Source organism: Myiozetetes cayanensis, unplaced genomic scaffold (genome assembly GCF_022539395.1).
Source record: "Myiozetetes cayanensis isolate MyiCay16 unplaced genomic scaffold, myiCay2020 scf34, whole genome shotgun sequence".
Lineage (NCBI taxonomy): Eukaryota > Metazoa > Chordata > Aves > Passeriformes > Tyrannidae > Myiozetetes > Myiozetetes cayanensis.
The window spans coordinates 700,318-716,418 of record NW_026087566.1 but is presented as its reverse complement, the minus strand read 5'-3'; the positions used below and the strand labels follow the sequence as shown (position 1 = coordinate 716,418).

Here is a 16,101-nt window from a genome sequence, read left to right as displayed (position 1 = left end):
AGCTGCAGATCACTCTAAGATTTCGGCCTGGCTGTGGTGTGAACAGTGTAAGGAGGACACTGATCTCACTGGGCAAACAGACAGAAGTGTAAGGATCCCAAAACAGACCAGTGAGGTTGCCCTCTTTAACCCGCTCTGCAGGAACTCAGCAGTGTCTACTTCCAGTGGGCATCCTGATTGCTCAGGGTGTAAGTGAGGAGGCTGCCAGGACAGCCCCCCTGGAAGTTGTAGTTCCCATCTGGGAGCCAACTCTCTGGGTTTGTGTCAAGTGCTCTGCCATTCTGAGGACAGCCTCCAATTCACCTTTGGCTCAGGGACTCAAGTCACCACCTTGGCAAGTGAGTGGGTCGATGCCTGAGTGTTGCAACCTCACCCAGTCCTGTCCTGGGGCTCTGCTTTGGCTTGGCAATAAAAGGAATTCTTTACTTGAAATGGAGAGAAATTATTTAAATAGTGCAGCACCTCTGGCATTGCAAAGATGCCTCGTGTAGCTGGAAGTCTGGACTCTAGGAAGGTGGACTGCATCAGTGACCCTGAGCCTGGGCTGGGTTCAAGTTCTTATTCCCATCCCTTTTTCTGTTCCAATACAACAAGCCTTTGGGGCAGGGACCATAAAATTTTCCTTGATAACTCAAGGGTAGGTTCTTCCCATCTTAGGTGACTGTAAACAAGACTCGTTATTCCCACTCATTTGAAAGTGAAGAAAGGTGTTTGGCAAAGAGGAGATCTATAGAAATGTGTTTGGGGATTTTTAACCTCTTCCAGAGGAAGATCCCAGCCCTCCAACAGGGGACTGGATGAAGAGGTCCATTTTGTAATGAGCTGTCACAAAGTGTTGATTCAGGAGGGTGGGCAAAACCCACCTGGGGGAGTGGAACCAAACCCTGGTATGGCTGGGCAGAGGCTGGGGCAGAGGAGCTGCTCTGCCTTGCTGGGCTTTTTGTGAGGGAAGGAAATGCTGTGGGATGTTGGCTCTGGCTACAACAAGGTGACCTTTGGCTCAGGGACCAGACTGTCCATCCAGCCCAGTGAGTCTGCACCTTTCCTTTGCCTTAATTTGGGGAAATCCTTGGGTGTCCACTGGGACACACTGTAGAATTCCTTTCCTCTGAGTCACATTACAGATGGAGGGAGACCTTGGGTACTGTTTCAGGATACTCTTGTGCCTTGTAGCATGTCCAGTTGGAGGATTTCTGCCCTTTAGAACATGTGACAGGGACATGGAAATGACAGGTTGGGGGCCTGCACCAGAGACCCTGATCCTGGGCTGGGTTCAGGTTCTTATTCCCATCCTCTTTTCCATTACAGTACAACTAGCCTTTGGGGCAGGGACCATAAAACCTTCCCTGATAACTCAGGGGTAAGTTCTTCCCATCTCTGACACCTCAGTGACCAAAAAAAAATCGAGTTATTCCCAGGGATTTGAACATGGAAAAGGTTATTTGGCAAAAAGAACTTAGAGGAGATCTATGGAAATGTGTTTGGGTGTTTATAACCTCTTCCAGAGGCAGATCCCAGCCCTCCAACAGCCCCGCCAACAGGGGCCTGGATGAAGAGGCCCATTTTGTAATGGGCTGTCACACAGTGATGGTTCAGGAGGGTGGGCAAAACCCACCTGGGGGAGTGGATCCAAACTCCTGGTTGTCCCAGGTGAGTTGTCTCTCCTCTGAGTCAAGGGGGACTCAGCAGAGACACTGTTGTACTTCAGCTGCAGAAACAACAGTGCAGGGGCTTTGTGGAGCAATTTTAGGGGGGTTTAGTATTCCCTGGAAAGAAGTGGTGGACTTTCTGCTTAACTACTGTGCACTAGAAATGTATCCATGCTGGGCAAAGGAAGCAGGGTAGAAGTGACAACAAATAAGTGAAATTCAAGAGCAGAGATGTGTAAGAAACGTAAAATTTCTGAGATTTTGGACGTTGAGCCCAGTGGAAAACTTCAATCCACTCATAGCCAAGGTTAGTGTTTGCAAAAGAGTAGCAAAATGCTGTTCAGGCTGTTGCCAACAAGCAATGGCAGTGATCTGTAGATTCCTGTTGTATGTACTGGAAACAGCAGCAATGGTCCACAGCTGTAATGGGAATGACACGAGCTGTGGAGCTTTCCTGTAAAATTGGAGGAGGAATTTGGACAGTCCAAATTGCTAAATTACATGATTTAGGGGTGAACATGGTGGCACTGCATGAAGGGTTGGACTTTATGATCTTAGAGGGCTTTTCTAACCTAAACAATTTTATAATTCTGTGATTCTAAGTATGGATTACAACATGAGGTGCAGCCTGCAAAGGAGGGTGGACATGGTAAGATAAGAGAGCAGAAAGGTTACACAGACTGGTGAGACTCAACAGCAGCAGTCAGGAAGCTCCAAACAGAGCCTGGAAAGTTGTATCTGCACACACTGACGGACAGATGCTGCTGCTGTGTGGAGGCAGAGGAAACCATAAACAGATGATGAATTAACCAGGCAGAGGAATTTGACTGAAGGAAGTGTTTATTTCACTGTAGGTTCTGAGGTGGTGGCCAGTAATGCTGGTTAGATGCTCCCAACAAGAATCTTGCATTTCTGTGTTCTCAAGCCATCCTCCAGCCCAGGTACATCTCAGAGCACCATTTTGCAAAGCTCTGTGTCACAGTGCAATACTGGGACTTATGGCAAACTTACATTTGGAGCTGGAACCAAACTCGTGGTTTCCCCAGGTACGTCTGAGCTCTCACATGGGATTCCTCTTGGCAGTACTTCTTTCAGTTTACAACTTATTTTGCCTGTTTTGTCACATCATGTTATATTAGCAACAGGACTATAAATTTGCAAATGGTGTGTAAAAGAGCAAGTGATTTCCATGGCTGCATACATCTTTTCCCCTCTCTATTCCCAATGTTGAACCAGCCGTAGCAGAAGTTTTACATGTGTAAGAGGATTTTCCTTGCAAAGCCAACAGGAAGTGGGCTCTTAAATCAAACTCCTCAAGGAGAGGAGAAGAGAAGGGAAATGAGGAAAGACAACACAGATCAGCAAAATACATAGATGTGAGACTGGTTACACAAAGCTGCAGCAGGTAAAAAGGACTTTTCTAGTGTGTGGATACAAATACTTAGAGATAATCAGACTCATAATTGTATGTGGATGAAAAAAAATACACATGTTGGGTCTCTGGTCTGGAGATCCCCAAGTTGTAATGGAGGGAGTGGGTTTCTGCCACTGTGAGACATTATAGAAATCCAGGGTGCTCAGGAAGCTCAGAAAACAATGAGAATGACACCGAGTTTGTAATCACAGTGTGAGTCCTGGGAATTTACCTTGCCCTTCAACATCCAAGTGAAGTCTGGAGCACGTTCAAAGTGAGGATCCGAAACTGTTGGAGAACAGTGTGAAAGCCTTAAAACTGGGTATGGCATAGACACCTGGATGGAGGGGAAAGAGGGCAAGAAGCAAAGTTAGTTACTGAGTGACTTTGGTGGAAAGATAGAAAGGTCATCCTGACCCCAAAATATTTTTTTCTGAACAAAAAAGCATGAAAAAATGTGTACTTTGACTGTTGCTGCCATAATATATGAAAAAAAAGTCCCCCCAAGCCTCCACACACCCTCTCTCTTGTCTGAAACTCTTTGTAAAACAGAAAGACAGATCCCAAGATATCAATATATTCTGTAAACGTATCAACTTTTCCAAATTTCTTAAGAATACATGTAGGATTATTTACTACATAAACAGTTTGGATTTACTCTTGAAAAGCAATTTTTCAATTTCTATAAATTGTAGCATTTGTTAACGTAATTTCAACATAATTTTATTCGGAAAGTTAAAAAAAAGCAGCAGCATGTTCATTTACATGTCTCCAGATTTACCACTGTGGCCGTGTCTGTGTGAACTGCTCCAGGTCTTGCTCTGGTCACACTGTAGGAGCTTCCCTAATGCATCCTGAAACCTCAGTGTTTATTGGCAGAATGAGCAATGATCTCCCTGCCACAAAGAAATAACACACAAAAAAGTGCTTTCTACTGAAAAACCAAATGGCACATTTGCTCTGGAGTCACTCTTGACTAATTCTCATGGGAAATCCAAGAGAATGGCATGAGGGAGGTTGCACTGCACCATCAGTCCCCAGGGCTGCTGTGAAGTAACAATAAATAAGCTAATTTTGAGAGAGGAATCTGACTGGCAGACTAACTAAATGAGGAATAAGATGAAGAATAGAAGTTGTGATACAGGTGGTTTTCTGGAAGAAATGGGACAAAACAGTGCAGGGGAATACAAAGGAATAGGTGTTTGGGAGTGTGAAGGATGCAAAATACAACACAGAAAGAAAGCCAACAAGAAGAAAAGTCCTAGATAAATAGCTCTGTCTAGTCAGAGATAAAGAGGATTTCTTTTGGTGGAGTATTTCTTTGTTGAAGGCTCCATTCAATACTGCTCTGCATATTGTAGAGGCCTGTGCTATTGTGTGACTATGGAAGTAACTACAAACTCACATTTGGATCTGGGACAAGGCTTGTGGTTTTTCCAGGTACATTTATCATGATTTTTTGACTAATGCAAGTTTTTTGTGAATAGAAACCCAGATCTGGGGAATGGCAACTGTCAATGGCAGTGTAACCCACCTTAACCTTTATCTCAGGCAGGTGGCCAAGCAGCCCTTCCTGGAGGCAGGATATGCTGCCAGTGCTCCTCCATCCATTGCAGTCCTGGGATCAGCTAAGACAAAGCCTGGCTTTGCTCTCCTGCCAAGTCAGCCCTGTGGCTTTGTTCTCCTCTAAGGATCTATCCCTGCCACTTCCACTGCCCCCAAGAAAAGTCACAGATTGTGTAAGTCAGGTGGAAATACATTGAAACACAAGATTATTTGTAATATTTACATTGCCCGACATGAGACAGAGATGTGAACTCAGAGCCCAGAAAGCCAAGTCTGTCCTGGGCTGCATGCCCAGCAGTGTCCAGGAGGCTGAGGGATCACTGCAGGAGAGTTGATGACCTTTAAAGGTCCCTTCCAACCCAAACCACTCTATGGTTCTTTGATTTATGAACTATCCACTTAGGGTGATTATCACCATTTTACTCTTTGCTCATATCAGAATCCCCCCAAGGAACCTTGCACTGCAGCATTTTTAATATCACTGTGGAATGGGAACCGGACTGCCTTTTAGCTGCTCTGTCTGATGTAGAGACACTGTATTATCCACAAATACTGCACGTGGATTCTGTTTGTGCCTTGAATCCAGGTTTGCTGAGCTGTTGCAGCTGCAAGGCCATGAGTAAATACTTGCTCTGGTGACTGCAGAGCTCAGTGGCAGCAGGTGAAACCCCAGGTAACAGAGTTAGGAGGCTCAGATTGCCTTTGCAAGCACCTGTGAAGCTCTAAGACCTGGACAGGGACAGAGTGCGCCACTGACACTTGTGAGCAGAGAACTATAACCAAGGTCAAAAGGAGTCCTTGCAAAGGATTCCTGGACCATGTGGATTATGGGGATGGAGGATACAAGCTGACATCAGAGAAAAGAACACTGTTGGTGATCAAGGGTAGTAAATATTCAGGAGAAAACACGGACTCAAAGGCTGCTACCCTTAACATCATGTCTCAGGGAACTGGAGTTTTAGGTGATGTTGCAGATGGAAAAGCAGATTGCTCTTTTTACTGCCCCAAAATATGTAACACACAATTGTAACCAGTGAATGAATGAACATTTTTTTATTTGATCTCTGTGTTTCTGATCCTGATAATTTTCTGGTAGATTTATTTGATACTTTGATGGTGTCTTAAATCAGCATGTTTCACCATTGCTCCCTCAAGTCATCCATGCTCTGCTGCCCTGGGCATCAGTAGGCACTGAGAAAACCTGTCCACATTTTTGTAGAGGGTGACACCAGTGTGCCAACCAGGGATACCTGAAACCCACATTTGGAACTGGGACCCAACTTGTGGTTACCGCAAGTAAGTTTGAGCTTTCTGTTCCATATTAACATCAGGCCTGGTGTTTTTTGGGTGGGTGGAGGAGGCACTCTCAGGGAAGCACATTCTAACTTGCTTTCTGCTTCCCCTGACAAAAGCCATTTGGAACTGTCTTGGAATGCAAGGAGTGCTTGGCTGTGGTGTGGCAGTGGCCCATTGCAGGGGAGAAGATGGTGATGTTGACACAGGTTTAATAGTCATGGCAGGGACTTGGAGCCTGGATTTTCTGAGTCTTAGCCTAAGAAAATATGTCATGAGCTTTCAGTTTTAAAATCCAAAAATGAAGTCCTCTTCTGTATTTGTAACAACTACAACAACAAGTGTGAGCTGTCAGGAGGTACAAAGATGGCATTTGGAAGGCGATCCAAACTTGTCATGCCTGGTTACTCCTATGGTAACTGGGGCTTCTTGTTTAGTGGGAAACTGAAAAATATAGTAAATTTGTGTTTGGAAGAGGGACTAGATTTAAAGTCAAGCCAAGTGCGTAAGATTTGGAGAAGGACTGGCTGTGAAGCTGTGAAGGAGCAGTGTACTCTGGCCAGTGTCTCTGAATAGCTCTGCCTTCATGGAGAGTGAGCATAAACTCTGGAGGAAGAGTAGAGGGAGCAGTGAAAGCTGAAAGAAAATGAATCCAAGATCCTTTCTCAGCAGGATGTTCATGAACTTCGAGCAGGGCCTGGGAACAGTGGGAAGTGAGAGAACATCCTCAGTGCCTCAGGTTAATGATGTTGGCTTGTCATTACCTTCTGAGTCCTGCCAGACAGGAACAGTGTTTTGCTTTAGGTTGAGAGGGACAAAAATCAGAGCTACCTCTGGGCTCACATTTAAGTCTTAGTTTCACACTGCATTGTGAAGAAATGCCCCAGGTGACTCAGACTACAGTATTTGCAGTGATTCAAACTGGGGGGTATGAAATATGGAGCTGGGAGAAAGAGCACAAAGGTATGATCCCAGATAAGTTACCTCCTGAATGTACACATTAAATAGACTGCTTGGGAATGGATCATTTCAGTGTGAACTTGACCTGTCTGAGGCAATTCCACAAGTGTGAGATCAAAAGTTCTTCTGACTTTTTGATGTCAACAGAAAAATTAACTTTTACCTGTTCTTAGAAAGGGATATCAGGTTGATTCTTTTTAATGTTTTGAGCTTTTTATTCATTAAACAAAAGCCTTTTTTTTTTTTCTGGGGCTACATTAATAGTTAATCCCTAATTTAGGAAGTTTCTTTTTTTTAGTTGAAATTTTTTGAATTGAGGATTAAACTAGATGAGCTTTAAAGCTTCTTTCAAACCCAACCATTCTATGATTCTAGGAATTATTTAATTTTTTTTAAGAAACTAAATCTCTGGCATATAAAGTTGAAAACTTGATCTGGCAATTAAAACTCTGTTTGATTTAGGACAAAAAAGTGTGGAGAAGTATTTTGTGATGAGGTTCTCAGGAGGTTCATGAGCAGACACTTCAAGTCTTTTTGTTTCCAGGCAACTGTCCCATGGATGGGTTAAGCCATCTCAGTCACCTGGGAGAGGAGATCATACTAAATCTCTCCTGTGGTTTGGTGATGCATGAGTAGATCTGTACATGAACAGGGTGTTACTTCCCAGTTAAGAAAAATCCATTTCAATTTTTTCTCAAAGTGAACACATGATAAAAGCCCCAGATTCTTCCTGGTTTGGTACTAGAGAACTATTTAATCTGTGAAACTCTTGATTTCTGTTCACATACTGGGTATCTTCCTCTATTAAGTCACTGTTAGTTTTGGTTTAGGTAGAAATCTTTCCCTTTAATGCTTTGTGAGAAAGGTTTTGGATGGTTTAGGTAGTTTGACTTCCCCAAGAATAATTACAGAGGCAATAACAAGCACATTTTTTGGCTGGAGACCAGAGTTATGCCTAAAGTCTGCCAGTGAAGGAGCATATTCCCATCTGCAAACAGGGAGTCTCTGCACAGTCTCTGTGCTCTGGATGACGTGGCTAATGCTGGACTAGGGCCTGGCTGCTGTCACCTGAGAGTCTCCAGAAAAGAGCACTGAATGTTTAGAGAAGGGTTCAGGTCCTAAATATGTTCATCCAGTCCTGCTGTAGCCACCCCAGCATCCATGCAGGGCTGGCAGATCTCACCAAGGACCTTCTGGAACCTCCACTGGGGGCAGATGGGCAACATCACTAAAGTGCTTGTTAATTCATTGGAGTTGCTCCTCTGAGGTCAAGATCAGCCTGTATGAGTGTGCAGGGTGCAGATGTCCCTGGAATTGGGCAATAGGTCCAGGTTGATTCAAGGTGTGGAGTATTGTGTCTCAGACTGAGGAAGCATCAAAGAGCTCTGTCACCAGTTCCAGAGTGACCAGAGATTCAGAGAGTGTGCCTGGGGGGAATGGAGAATGAGATCATTCTCTGTGCACTACAAATTGGGTTTTAAATGCTCAGGATTTCTACTGAAGCTTGCTTAAGGGAAAAAATAAAAAATAAAAAAGGCAGAGGTGTCAGTCTGGTATTGGAACAGGGTTCTGCTGCTCTCTCCATGAAGTCAGCCTTGGGAGTTGGCTTTCTCTGTAGACTGGGCAGGAATAGCATTCCAACAGCTCCTGTTCTTCCATCTGGAAAATATTCTTCAGCAAAAATGAAATTAGGCAGTGTGGACAGCTCAGAGTAACGTGAGTCACTTCTCAATCTTTCCTGTAAATAGAGTTCATAAATATGCAGCATCTCCAGCACATCCACCAGCTCATTAAGACAGAATAACAGGTCCCAGTGCTGTGGTTATAGTAGCTGGTATTTACCAAAACTATCTGCAAACTTTCCTAACAGTGTGCAGATACATAAAGGAACTTATCAGGACTAGAAACAGCACCAGAGCAAGGGCAGCACCACTCTGAGTAAGATCAAGAAATTCATATTTTGCAAAACAGGTACTGATGAAGCTTCCTGTGAAAAACAGACTTTATTGTTTTATCTGCTTGAGATCAAAGCATTGCATAGATTGAAAGGGAGAAAAACACCCTAATTTGGAGAGATGTGTAGCTCTTCAGAGAGCACAGTGTTCATGATGAGAGAGAAACAGAACAGCTCAGGCAGCTCCTCCTGCTCTCTTTCATTTCCGTGTACCCCAGGGCACTGATGTACCCTGGTTCCTCTGTATTTCACACAAGGATCTATCACCAAGATTTTTACCTGCTCCTATCTTTCTCTCCCTAAAAAACAATCACTGAAGCCTATTTCGAAAACCAAACTGGAAGTATGCAAGGTGGGAAATGGGGCTGAGGGAGTCAGAACACACATTGGACTGTATTTCTTCATAGTTTGGAAAGAGTCTCATCAGGTTCTTCAAAGCCAGGGCAAAGCAAGGGCAGAATAAACTGTAATTTAGAAGAAGGGCCAGCGAATGAACCACTGGGCTTTATGGATTAGTTTTTCTTTGATGTCATACTAATAGAGAACTATGGCTGTTTCTCTGTGGTGTTGACAGCTGGCAACTGAACAGATGAAGAGCATTTATCTCAGCAATAGGTAAGATGTTGAGACAGTTTCTAGAAGCAAAGATTATTTCCAAACCTCTCCTATGGGAAGAAATTAAGAATTCTTCACTTGGGAGCTGTGTTCAGCATTTCTATAGTATTTCTCAGTTAGGTATGTGAACAGGGAGAAAATGAAGGTTAATCTAAAATTTCAATCCTACACAAGAACACTTTATCAGTTTATAAATGTGAACTGAAGCTCTGGTTCAAACTTGTGAGGGCCAATGGAAAATACAGCCAGAAGGTTGCTGAGAGCCCCAATTGTTGGCTGCAGCATTTCTCTAATGATACCTCATTGAGTCATCATGAGAGCAGTGCAACACCCAGAACATTTTACTGTCAGCCATGAACAAAGGTTTAGGAAAGTACCTTCTCACAGAACCAGATAAATGCTTAGAATACAAGTTTACAGAGCTGAACGTGCAAAAAAGGGTTTAACCAGAGGTTGTGTTTTTATGTGTGGAAAATCCCAGTCTGACTGACTTGCTAGCAGAGTTTGAAGCAAAAAACAGTAATGAACCCTAGGTCTCTTATATCTGCAGCCTTTAGTTCCTCCAACCCCTCTTGTGCAAGGTAAAATTTAGTAAAAAAAATTGGCACTGCACTGTCAGGTGGTGGAACATGGATAAACATTTTTTTGCTTCATCCATCTCTCCCTGAGTGCAGCCCTGTGCTCTCCAGTGGCTTCTCTGCCTTTCTGCTGTAGGAGCACCGTTAGTGAGTCTCGTGGTAAATGATTTAGTTCTGTTTAAATTTAGTGGTTCATCCACTGCCCCTCAGGACATGGGGAGAAGTGGAATTTCAGTGGCGGATTTGACTCCACCTTTGCAGAACAGGCAGAGTGGCCCTGGGCTGCTCAGCTCTCCCCAGACACATTGCATGTCACAGCGGTGAAGAAAGAACCACAGAACCACAGGATGGTTTGGGCTGGGAGGGACCTTAAAGACCATGTTCCAACCCTGGGCAGGGACACCTTCCACTAGCCCAGGTTGCTCAGGTGCTCTCTGCAGCTGTTGAACACATTCCTGAGTGCACCCAGGCTGCAGAGCAGAGTGGAGGAGGAATACAGGGTGTGGATGTCCATGAGTGCCTTTTGAGGTGCTCCAGGGGTCCTGCCTGACCACTCTCTGTGTCTCCCACACAACCCAAGTCAATAGAAGTAGCTCCTGCATCATCTGCAGTAGAAGCTTCAGTTCTCTAAAGGTGTCCTAGCACAAGCTCCCTATGATCAGGCAACTTCCCACTGGAATAATGGAAAACCCTGAATTCCTAAGGGTCTGAATGTTAAGACTAAAGGAACTGTGAATGTGTACTCTCATCTAATGGCTCTTATTTCCTCTACTTTCAGAAATTACTCCATCTCCTTCAGCCTACAGGCTGACCTCTGAAGATGATGAGGGTTTGGAAATGTGCCTGATCACAGATTACTCCCCTGAAAATGTCAACTTTTACTCTGCTGAGAAGGCCACGTCTGCTGTGGTGGAGGTGGCAACAGCTGAGGACAGCACGGAATCGAGTTACCTGTCAACCTACTGGGCCAGGAGAGAGGAAATGCAGTGTGGTGCCAGTCACCTGGGCTTTGGAGAACTGGAGGGCGAGGACCCTGAAAGTGGTAATGGCATTGCTGGGGGGGCTGTGCAGGGTCAGAGGTGCTCTGGGCTCTGTGCTGTTCCTGTGAGCAGCACTGGGTCACATCTCCCAGCACTGCAAGCAGTGCTCCCTTAGTGCCCACAATCCAGAGGAATGCTGCCTTGTTGCCTCTCTTTTCTTTCTCCTTCCTCTTTGTGGAAACAAGATTAAGGGTCAGTAGACTGGTACAGTCACAGCAGAGAGATCTTAAAAACACACCTGGGGGCAGGGGGTGGAAGGAAAGCTTTGCCCCGTGGGACCCTGAAGTTTCATTAGATCATATTTTATGCTTGCCCTGAAAACAGTAGAAAAGAGTGTTTATGGAAGGGTTTGATGACCAGAAGCTCTAGTTTAGCCCTTCTAAGCAGAGATATCATTATGAACTTCTGAATAAGTCCCTTTCTGTTATTAATTAACTTTTTCTTTACTCTTTGCAGGTTCCAGCACTGTCTGTGTTACTGGGCTGTCCCTACACTTCAAGACAGGTATGTACACAGCTTTTAGGAGTAAAGATTGACCTGATTAAAGGAAATATCTTCCCAAATTTTTGCTGATATTCCCTGCTTGCAGAATTGTTGTTGGACCAAAAAGCTCAGACTGGAAATTTCCCAAAGGGCCCCACAGGCTTTAAACATCAAACTGGGAGTCCTGGGGTTATTGTGGCCTTCCAGATCCAAGCTGGTAATTTTATGCAGGCAGTGTAGCCAGTGCCCACATGCTCCTGCAGTGACTCACCAAACAGCTACTGCCCATCACTGAGGGGCTTCAGGTTCTGATATGAGTCAGCCTCACTGTCTGCTGCCTTTCAGACTTCAGAAGAGTTGGGTTTATTTTTGGGAGCACAAACACCCCATGAACCAATGGCTAAGCAGGTTTCTGCTCTGTGTGCCCAGGGCTGCACTAAAGCTGTGGTGCATCTGAGCAAGCTGAGCTCCAGCCCAGGGCTGGGGGTATACAAAGGTGCTGCAGCCCAAGGCCTGCTCTTCCTGCCCCTTCAAAGGAGCTGAGCCTGCCCCTGAGCCTGCCCTGCTCACAGAACAGCTGTGCTTTTGCAAATCTTTCCAAAACACCAATTCAGGAAAATACTCATCAGCAAATTTGCTGATTTGATCAGCCTTTCAGAGAGAGGTTTTCCATGATAAACAGGAAATGTGTTTTTGATGACAGCTCTCTGCTTCTCCAGAATAGAACAATGTATTTTTAAACATCATATTAATAGAAAATCCAAATACAATTTTGTTCTATGAATAAAATCTAGATTTGTTTTCCCCCTGCCCATCTTTTAAAAATTTTAGAGGGAGGAGGGATGCCTCCAGCATCCTGGGTTCATAATGCACAGTATTTAAAACCAGTTAGGAGGTTGGCAGACTTGCATATCAGATAATTAAGTGATTATTGAATGGCAGAAATAGAAGTCTCTCAGTCTTGCTCCCTGTCCCACCAGCTGACTCCACACAACTGAGCAGCCTCATTAGGAAGTGTTTTTATCTGTGTGGAATGAAGATGTCTCAGTGCTCTTGTGACTCTCATTTTCTGTTACTCTTCCAGATGAACACCTGAACACACTGTCTTTATCACAGCTGGGCCTGAAAATAATTTTAATGAAAGGATTAATTTTTAATGTGGTGATGACGATGCTCCTGTGGAAAAAAAAAGTGAGTATGGATGGGGGGTCTGAAATCATCTATCAGAAAACATCTGGATCAGTTCATCAGTTATGGACCTTCCTTTGCATCTGTTTATGCAGTCTATCCACACACCTTTTATCTACCAACAGTAAAACCCCTCCACTTCTCTGGCCAGACCATTTTCACCCATCTCTCAAGCACCTGTCCTTGTCCACATGCAATTTTTTTTGTTTCAAGACATCTCTCCTTTTTATTCCTACATCATCCCTTCCCTTGCCTGCATTCATCTGTCAGATTTATCCCCTTAGAAAGTTTGATGCTTATGTGACTTCAGTGTAAGACCTTAATATATTTGTTTTGAGCCAGTGTCTCTTTCTTCTCTTTCTCCTGCCTGGACACTTCAGCAGCTGTGACTGTTACCCAAATAATGATTTAAAATACCTTTATTTTTGTTGCAGAATTGAAAGTAATCTGATGGTGCAGTCCTGAAGTACCAAAAAAATCTGCTGAGGAATCTTTGAGAGACCATCGAGAGCAAGAGTGAACCCAGGAATATTCCTGTGCAAGGGACATCACTTGCTGTTCTTACACATCACACATTCTATTCTAAATTGTTTTATTTGCATTGCTACAAAATTACTCAAAACTAAGCTTCAAATTTGCAGCTTTCTGCCCCCCCAGAATGGTTCATTCACCTCTTCCGCGTGCAGCAGACATTGCTATAAATATACATTGCCAAACATCACTGTTACTTGCACTAAAATGACAGTTTCTGCCGGGAGCAGAGCTGCTTGTTGCAAACTGCAAGCTAAATATCAGCTGAATGTGAATTTCTCCTATTTTGGTAGATTTAAGGTATGCATGTCTCTTAGGGTACACCCCTTAGCCACCTTTTCAGGTACAAATAAAAGACTTTGAAAAGCAAAGGGAGACTTTCTCAGGATGCTGTGCATCGTGTCCTGCTATCCTTTGCTAGATCAGAGCAAGATATCCCTTATTTCCCCTAAAGGATATGCTGCTACATATCCCAGAAGTCCTAAATTCAGTGAAATTGTCACTTCACTATCACAGACAAAAAAAAAAAATAAATTATTTTCTGAAGTCTATCTGGCCTCAACATTTCCTGAATTTAAACCAGCTAAAGATTGGGCTTTGTATTTAGTAAAAATACAAACCAACTTTGTTCTTTTTGTTTAGCTCTAACAACCTGAGGTTTCCCAACTTCTTTTTATAATCATTGCATAAAAATACACTGTAATATTTACCTGTCCATGTGAGTCCACCTTTGGACAGTGCATGCCCGTGACATCCACACGCTGCTGATGCATGAACTGGACTGGCACCCACACCATGTCTTGGCATTTCTTTAGGCCTTTGGCTGTTATTAAACAATTCTTACCAAAATGAGAAACGTGTTTGTCTGTTATATTTATTGTTTGAGGAATTGCTTCAGCCTTCAGCTGGGCTTTAGGAATGAGCCTGGCCTTTGGGGTGAAGGAGGGAAGGGGTTGCATCCACCATGGAGGATGGGAAGAGCTACAGATTCCCTCTCCAGGACATCTGTGATCTGTGCATGTGAGAGCAGTGTGGCTGGGGAAGGAGGGGAGCAGGGCAGCTCTTCTCCAAGAGCAGGCTGTGCTTGGCCAGTGAGAGGACTCGTCATGGTTCCAGGATCCTGCTGCTGTAGGGGACACAGGAGTCTGAAGTGTCCTATCTCTAAGTGTTTCCCACTTCTGAGTGTCACTGCAGGACAAGGCAGCTGCTTTGCAGCAATGACACCAACCACCCCCTCTGCCGCCAGGTTCCCTCTGTCCCTGGCAAGACTGGAAAGGAATTTTTCTCCTTCTGTGACATCAATTTCTCCATCTTCTTCTGAGGCCCCAGAAATTCCTCTGCAGGGAGGAATAAGTGTGCTCTGACAGAAACACAAGCTTGAGCCCTGCTCATACCTCACACTGGTGCCCAAAGGGAGTGGTGGCAAAAGCCTTTCTGGACTCGTGGGGGTGATTCCCCCTCACAGGGTATTTCCCACCCTGCTGGATTCACAGCCCTCACACGGAGCTGATTTCATAAAGGCTCACAATTCAAATGCTTTTAGCCCAAACTCCTGGTGCTCCATGAGGGAGGACCAGGCCAGGATCTGGCCCTGCAGGGTTGAGCAGCAACACGACAATGTCTTCCTGGTCTCTCACCAAGGTGACCATCCCTGACCATTTAGGAGGGTGCCTATCACAGGGCGACAGAGTTACTGACCCCTCCTGCCAAGGAACAACTTAAAACTTCCTGTGTCTATTGCCCTGATTATTTTATAGTCCAGATGTTCAGGGATTTGTTCTCTTATCTCTCCCTTGACACAACAGTCACTCTGGTATCTCCCCAGATGCTGGAAGCCTGTGGCGCCTTAAGTGCTGGATTCCAGGCAGCTCTTGGAGCTTCCACTCTGCTCATGATGAGATCAGCAGAATCACCAGGAAGCAGCTTGAAGAAGCTACTTAAACAATATTTGAACCATAAAGCAAGTCATTGAATTTCACGGATTTCCAACTTATTAACCTCATCCCAGCAACTTCCAGGGATGTGGGAGAAAACTTTCCATACTCATTTACCTGTAGCATCACTTTTTAAATCTAAATTTTTTAATGTTGCACTTCACACTACTCCCAGCTGTAAGGGCAAGGGTTAAGGACTGTGCTGCCTTTGTTTCCACATCTCAGTCTTTCTTCTTCAAGGTAAACGACACCAGCGACAGGACTTGCCAAGTGGGGGATGAGTTAAATATTTTGACTAACAAGGCTCTGGGCATGTGACCTGCAAAACACTGAATTTGCAGCTCTAGTTCAAGGACACTTTCAGATATCAGGCTGGCAATCTCCCACCACCAAAATGTGCCCCTACCCCCCTTTGTGCTTTTTTGTTTATTTTGAGAAATAAAAACCGCAGAGCAAAGCAAAGGCAGGAAATAACACAGCAAGACAGGAGGTGGGAAGGGCTCACGGCCCAGGTGGGGCAGGAAGAGGCCACAGCACCAGTTCCATGACGCCACAATCGAGATCTGGGTCACCCTTTGATGCTCATCTACACCTGACCACAGAAACCACTTCCTCTGGAAAGTGGAGCACGAGTGGGGGTGGGGGTGCAGGGCTGGGTGGCACGTGGTAAGGAAAAGAACAGCAGACGTTAGACCACAAACCAAAGTGGAATGAGGTTAATATGTCCTCCCCTCCCACCCCTCACCACAGCCTGCACTTGGGGAGGGGGGAGAGTTGTTTTGGGTACAGTAGGAAGGACTGAGCTATGAATAGAGTGGGCAGGGAAAGGAGGGGAGAAAATGCATTATAAAGTGTGGTGGGTGGTGGGGAAAGATCTTAGAATTGTGTCACACTTT

The 16,101-nt window shown here is 44.7% G+C and overlaps 1 protein-coding gene across 1 annotated transcript; it reads left to right on the top strand.

The window, feature by feature from the left end:
- The first annotated feature begins 955 nt into the window (after nt 1-955).
- LOC126646237 (M1-specific T cell receptor alpha chain-like) lies at nt 956-14,109 on the top strand. Its single transcript, XM_050327439.1, has 5 exons — nt 956-1,028; nt 10,808-11,071; nt 11,526-11,573; nt 12,637-12,743; nt 13,175-14,109. Exons 1-5 carry the CDS (start codon nt 956-958, stop codon nt 13,178-13,180), a joined length of 498 nt encoding a protein of 165 aa, XP_050183396.1. The 3' UTR covers nt 13,181-14,109.
- The last annotated feature ends 1,992 nt before the right edge of the window (nt 14,110-16,101 follow it).

Excerpts from the sequence above, each read along its gene's own strand:
- LOC126646237 (XM_050327439.1), top strand. The coding sequence starts at position 956 with ATGCTGTGGGATGTTGGCTCTGGCTACAACAAGGTGACCTTTGGCTCA. Across the intron at positions 1,029-10,807 it reads CAGACTGTCCATCCAGCCCA|AAATTACTCCATCTCCTTCA; the intron begins GTGAGTCTGCAC and ends CTCTACTTTCAG. Across the intron at positions 11,072-11,525 it reads GGGCGAGGACCCTGAAAGTG|GTTCCAGCACTGTCTGTGTT; the intron begins GTAATGGCATTG and ends TACTCTTTGCAG.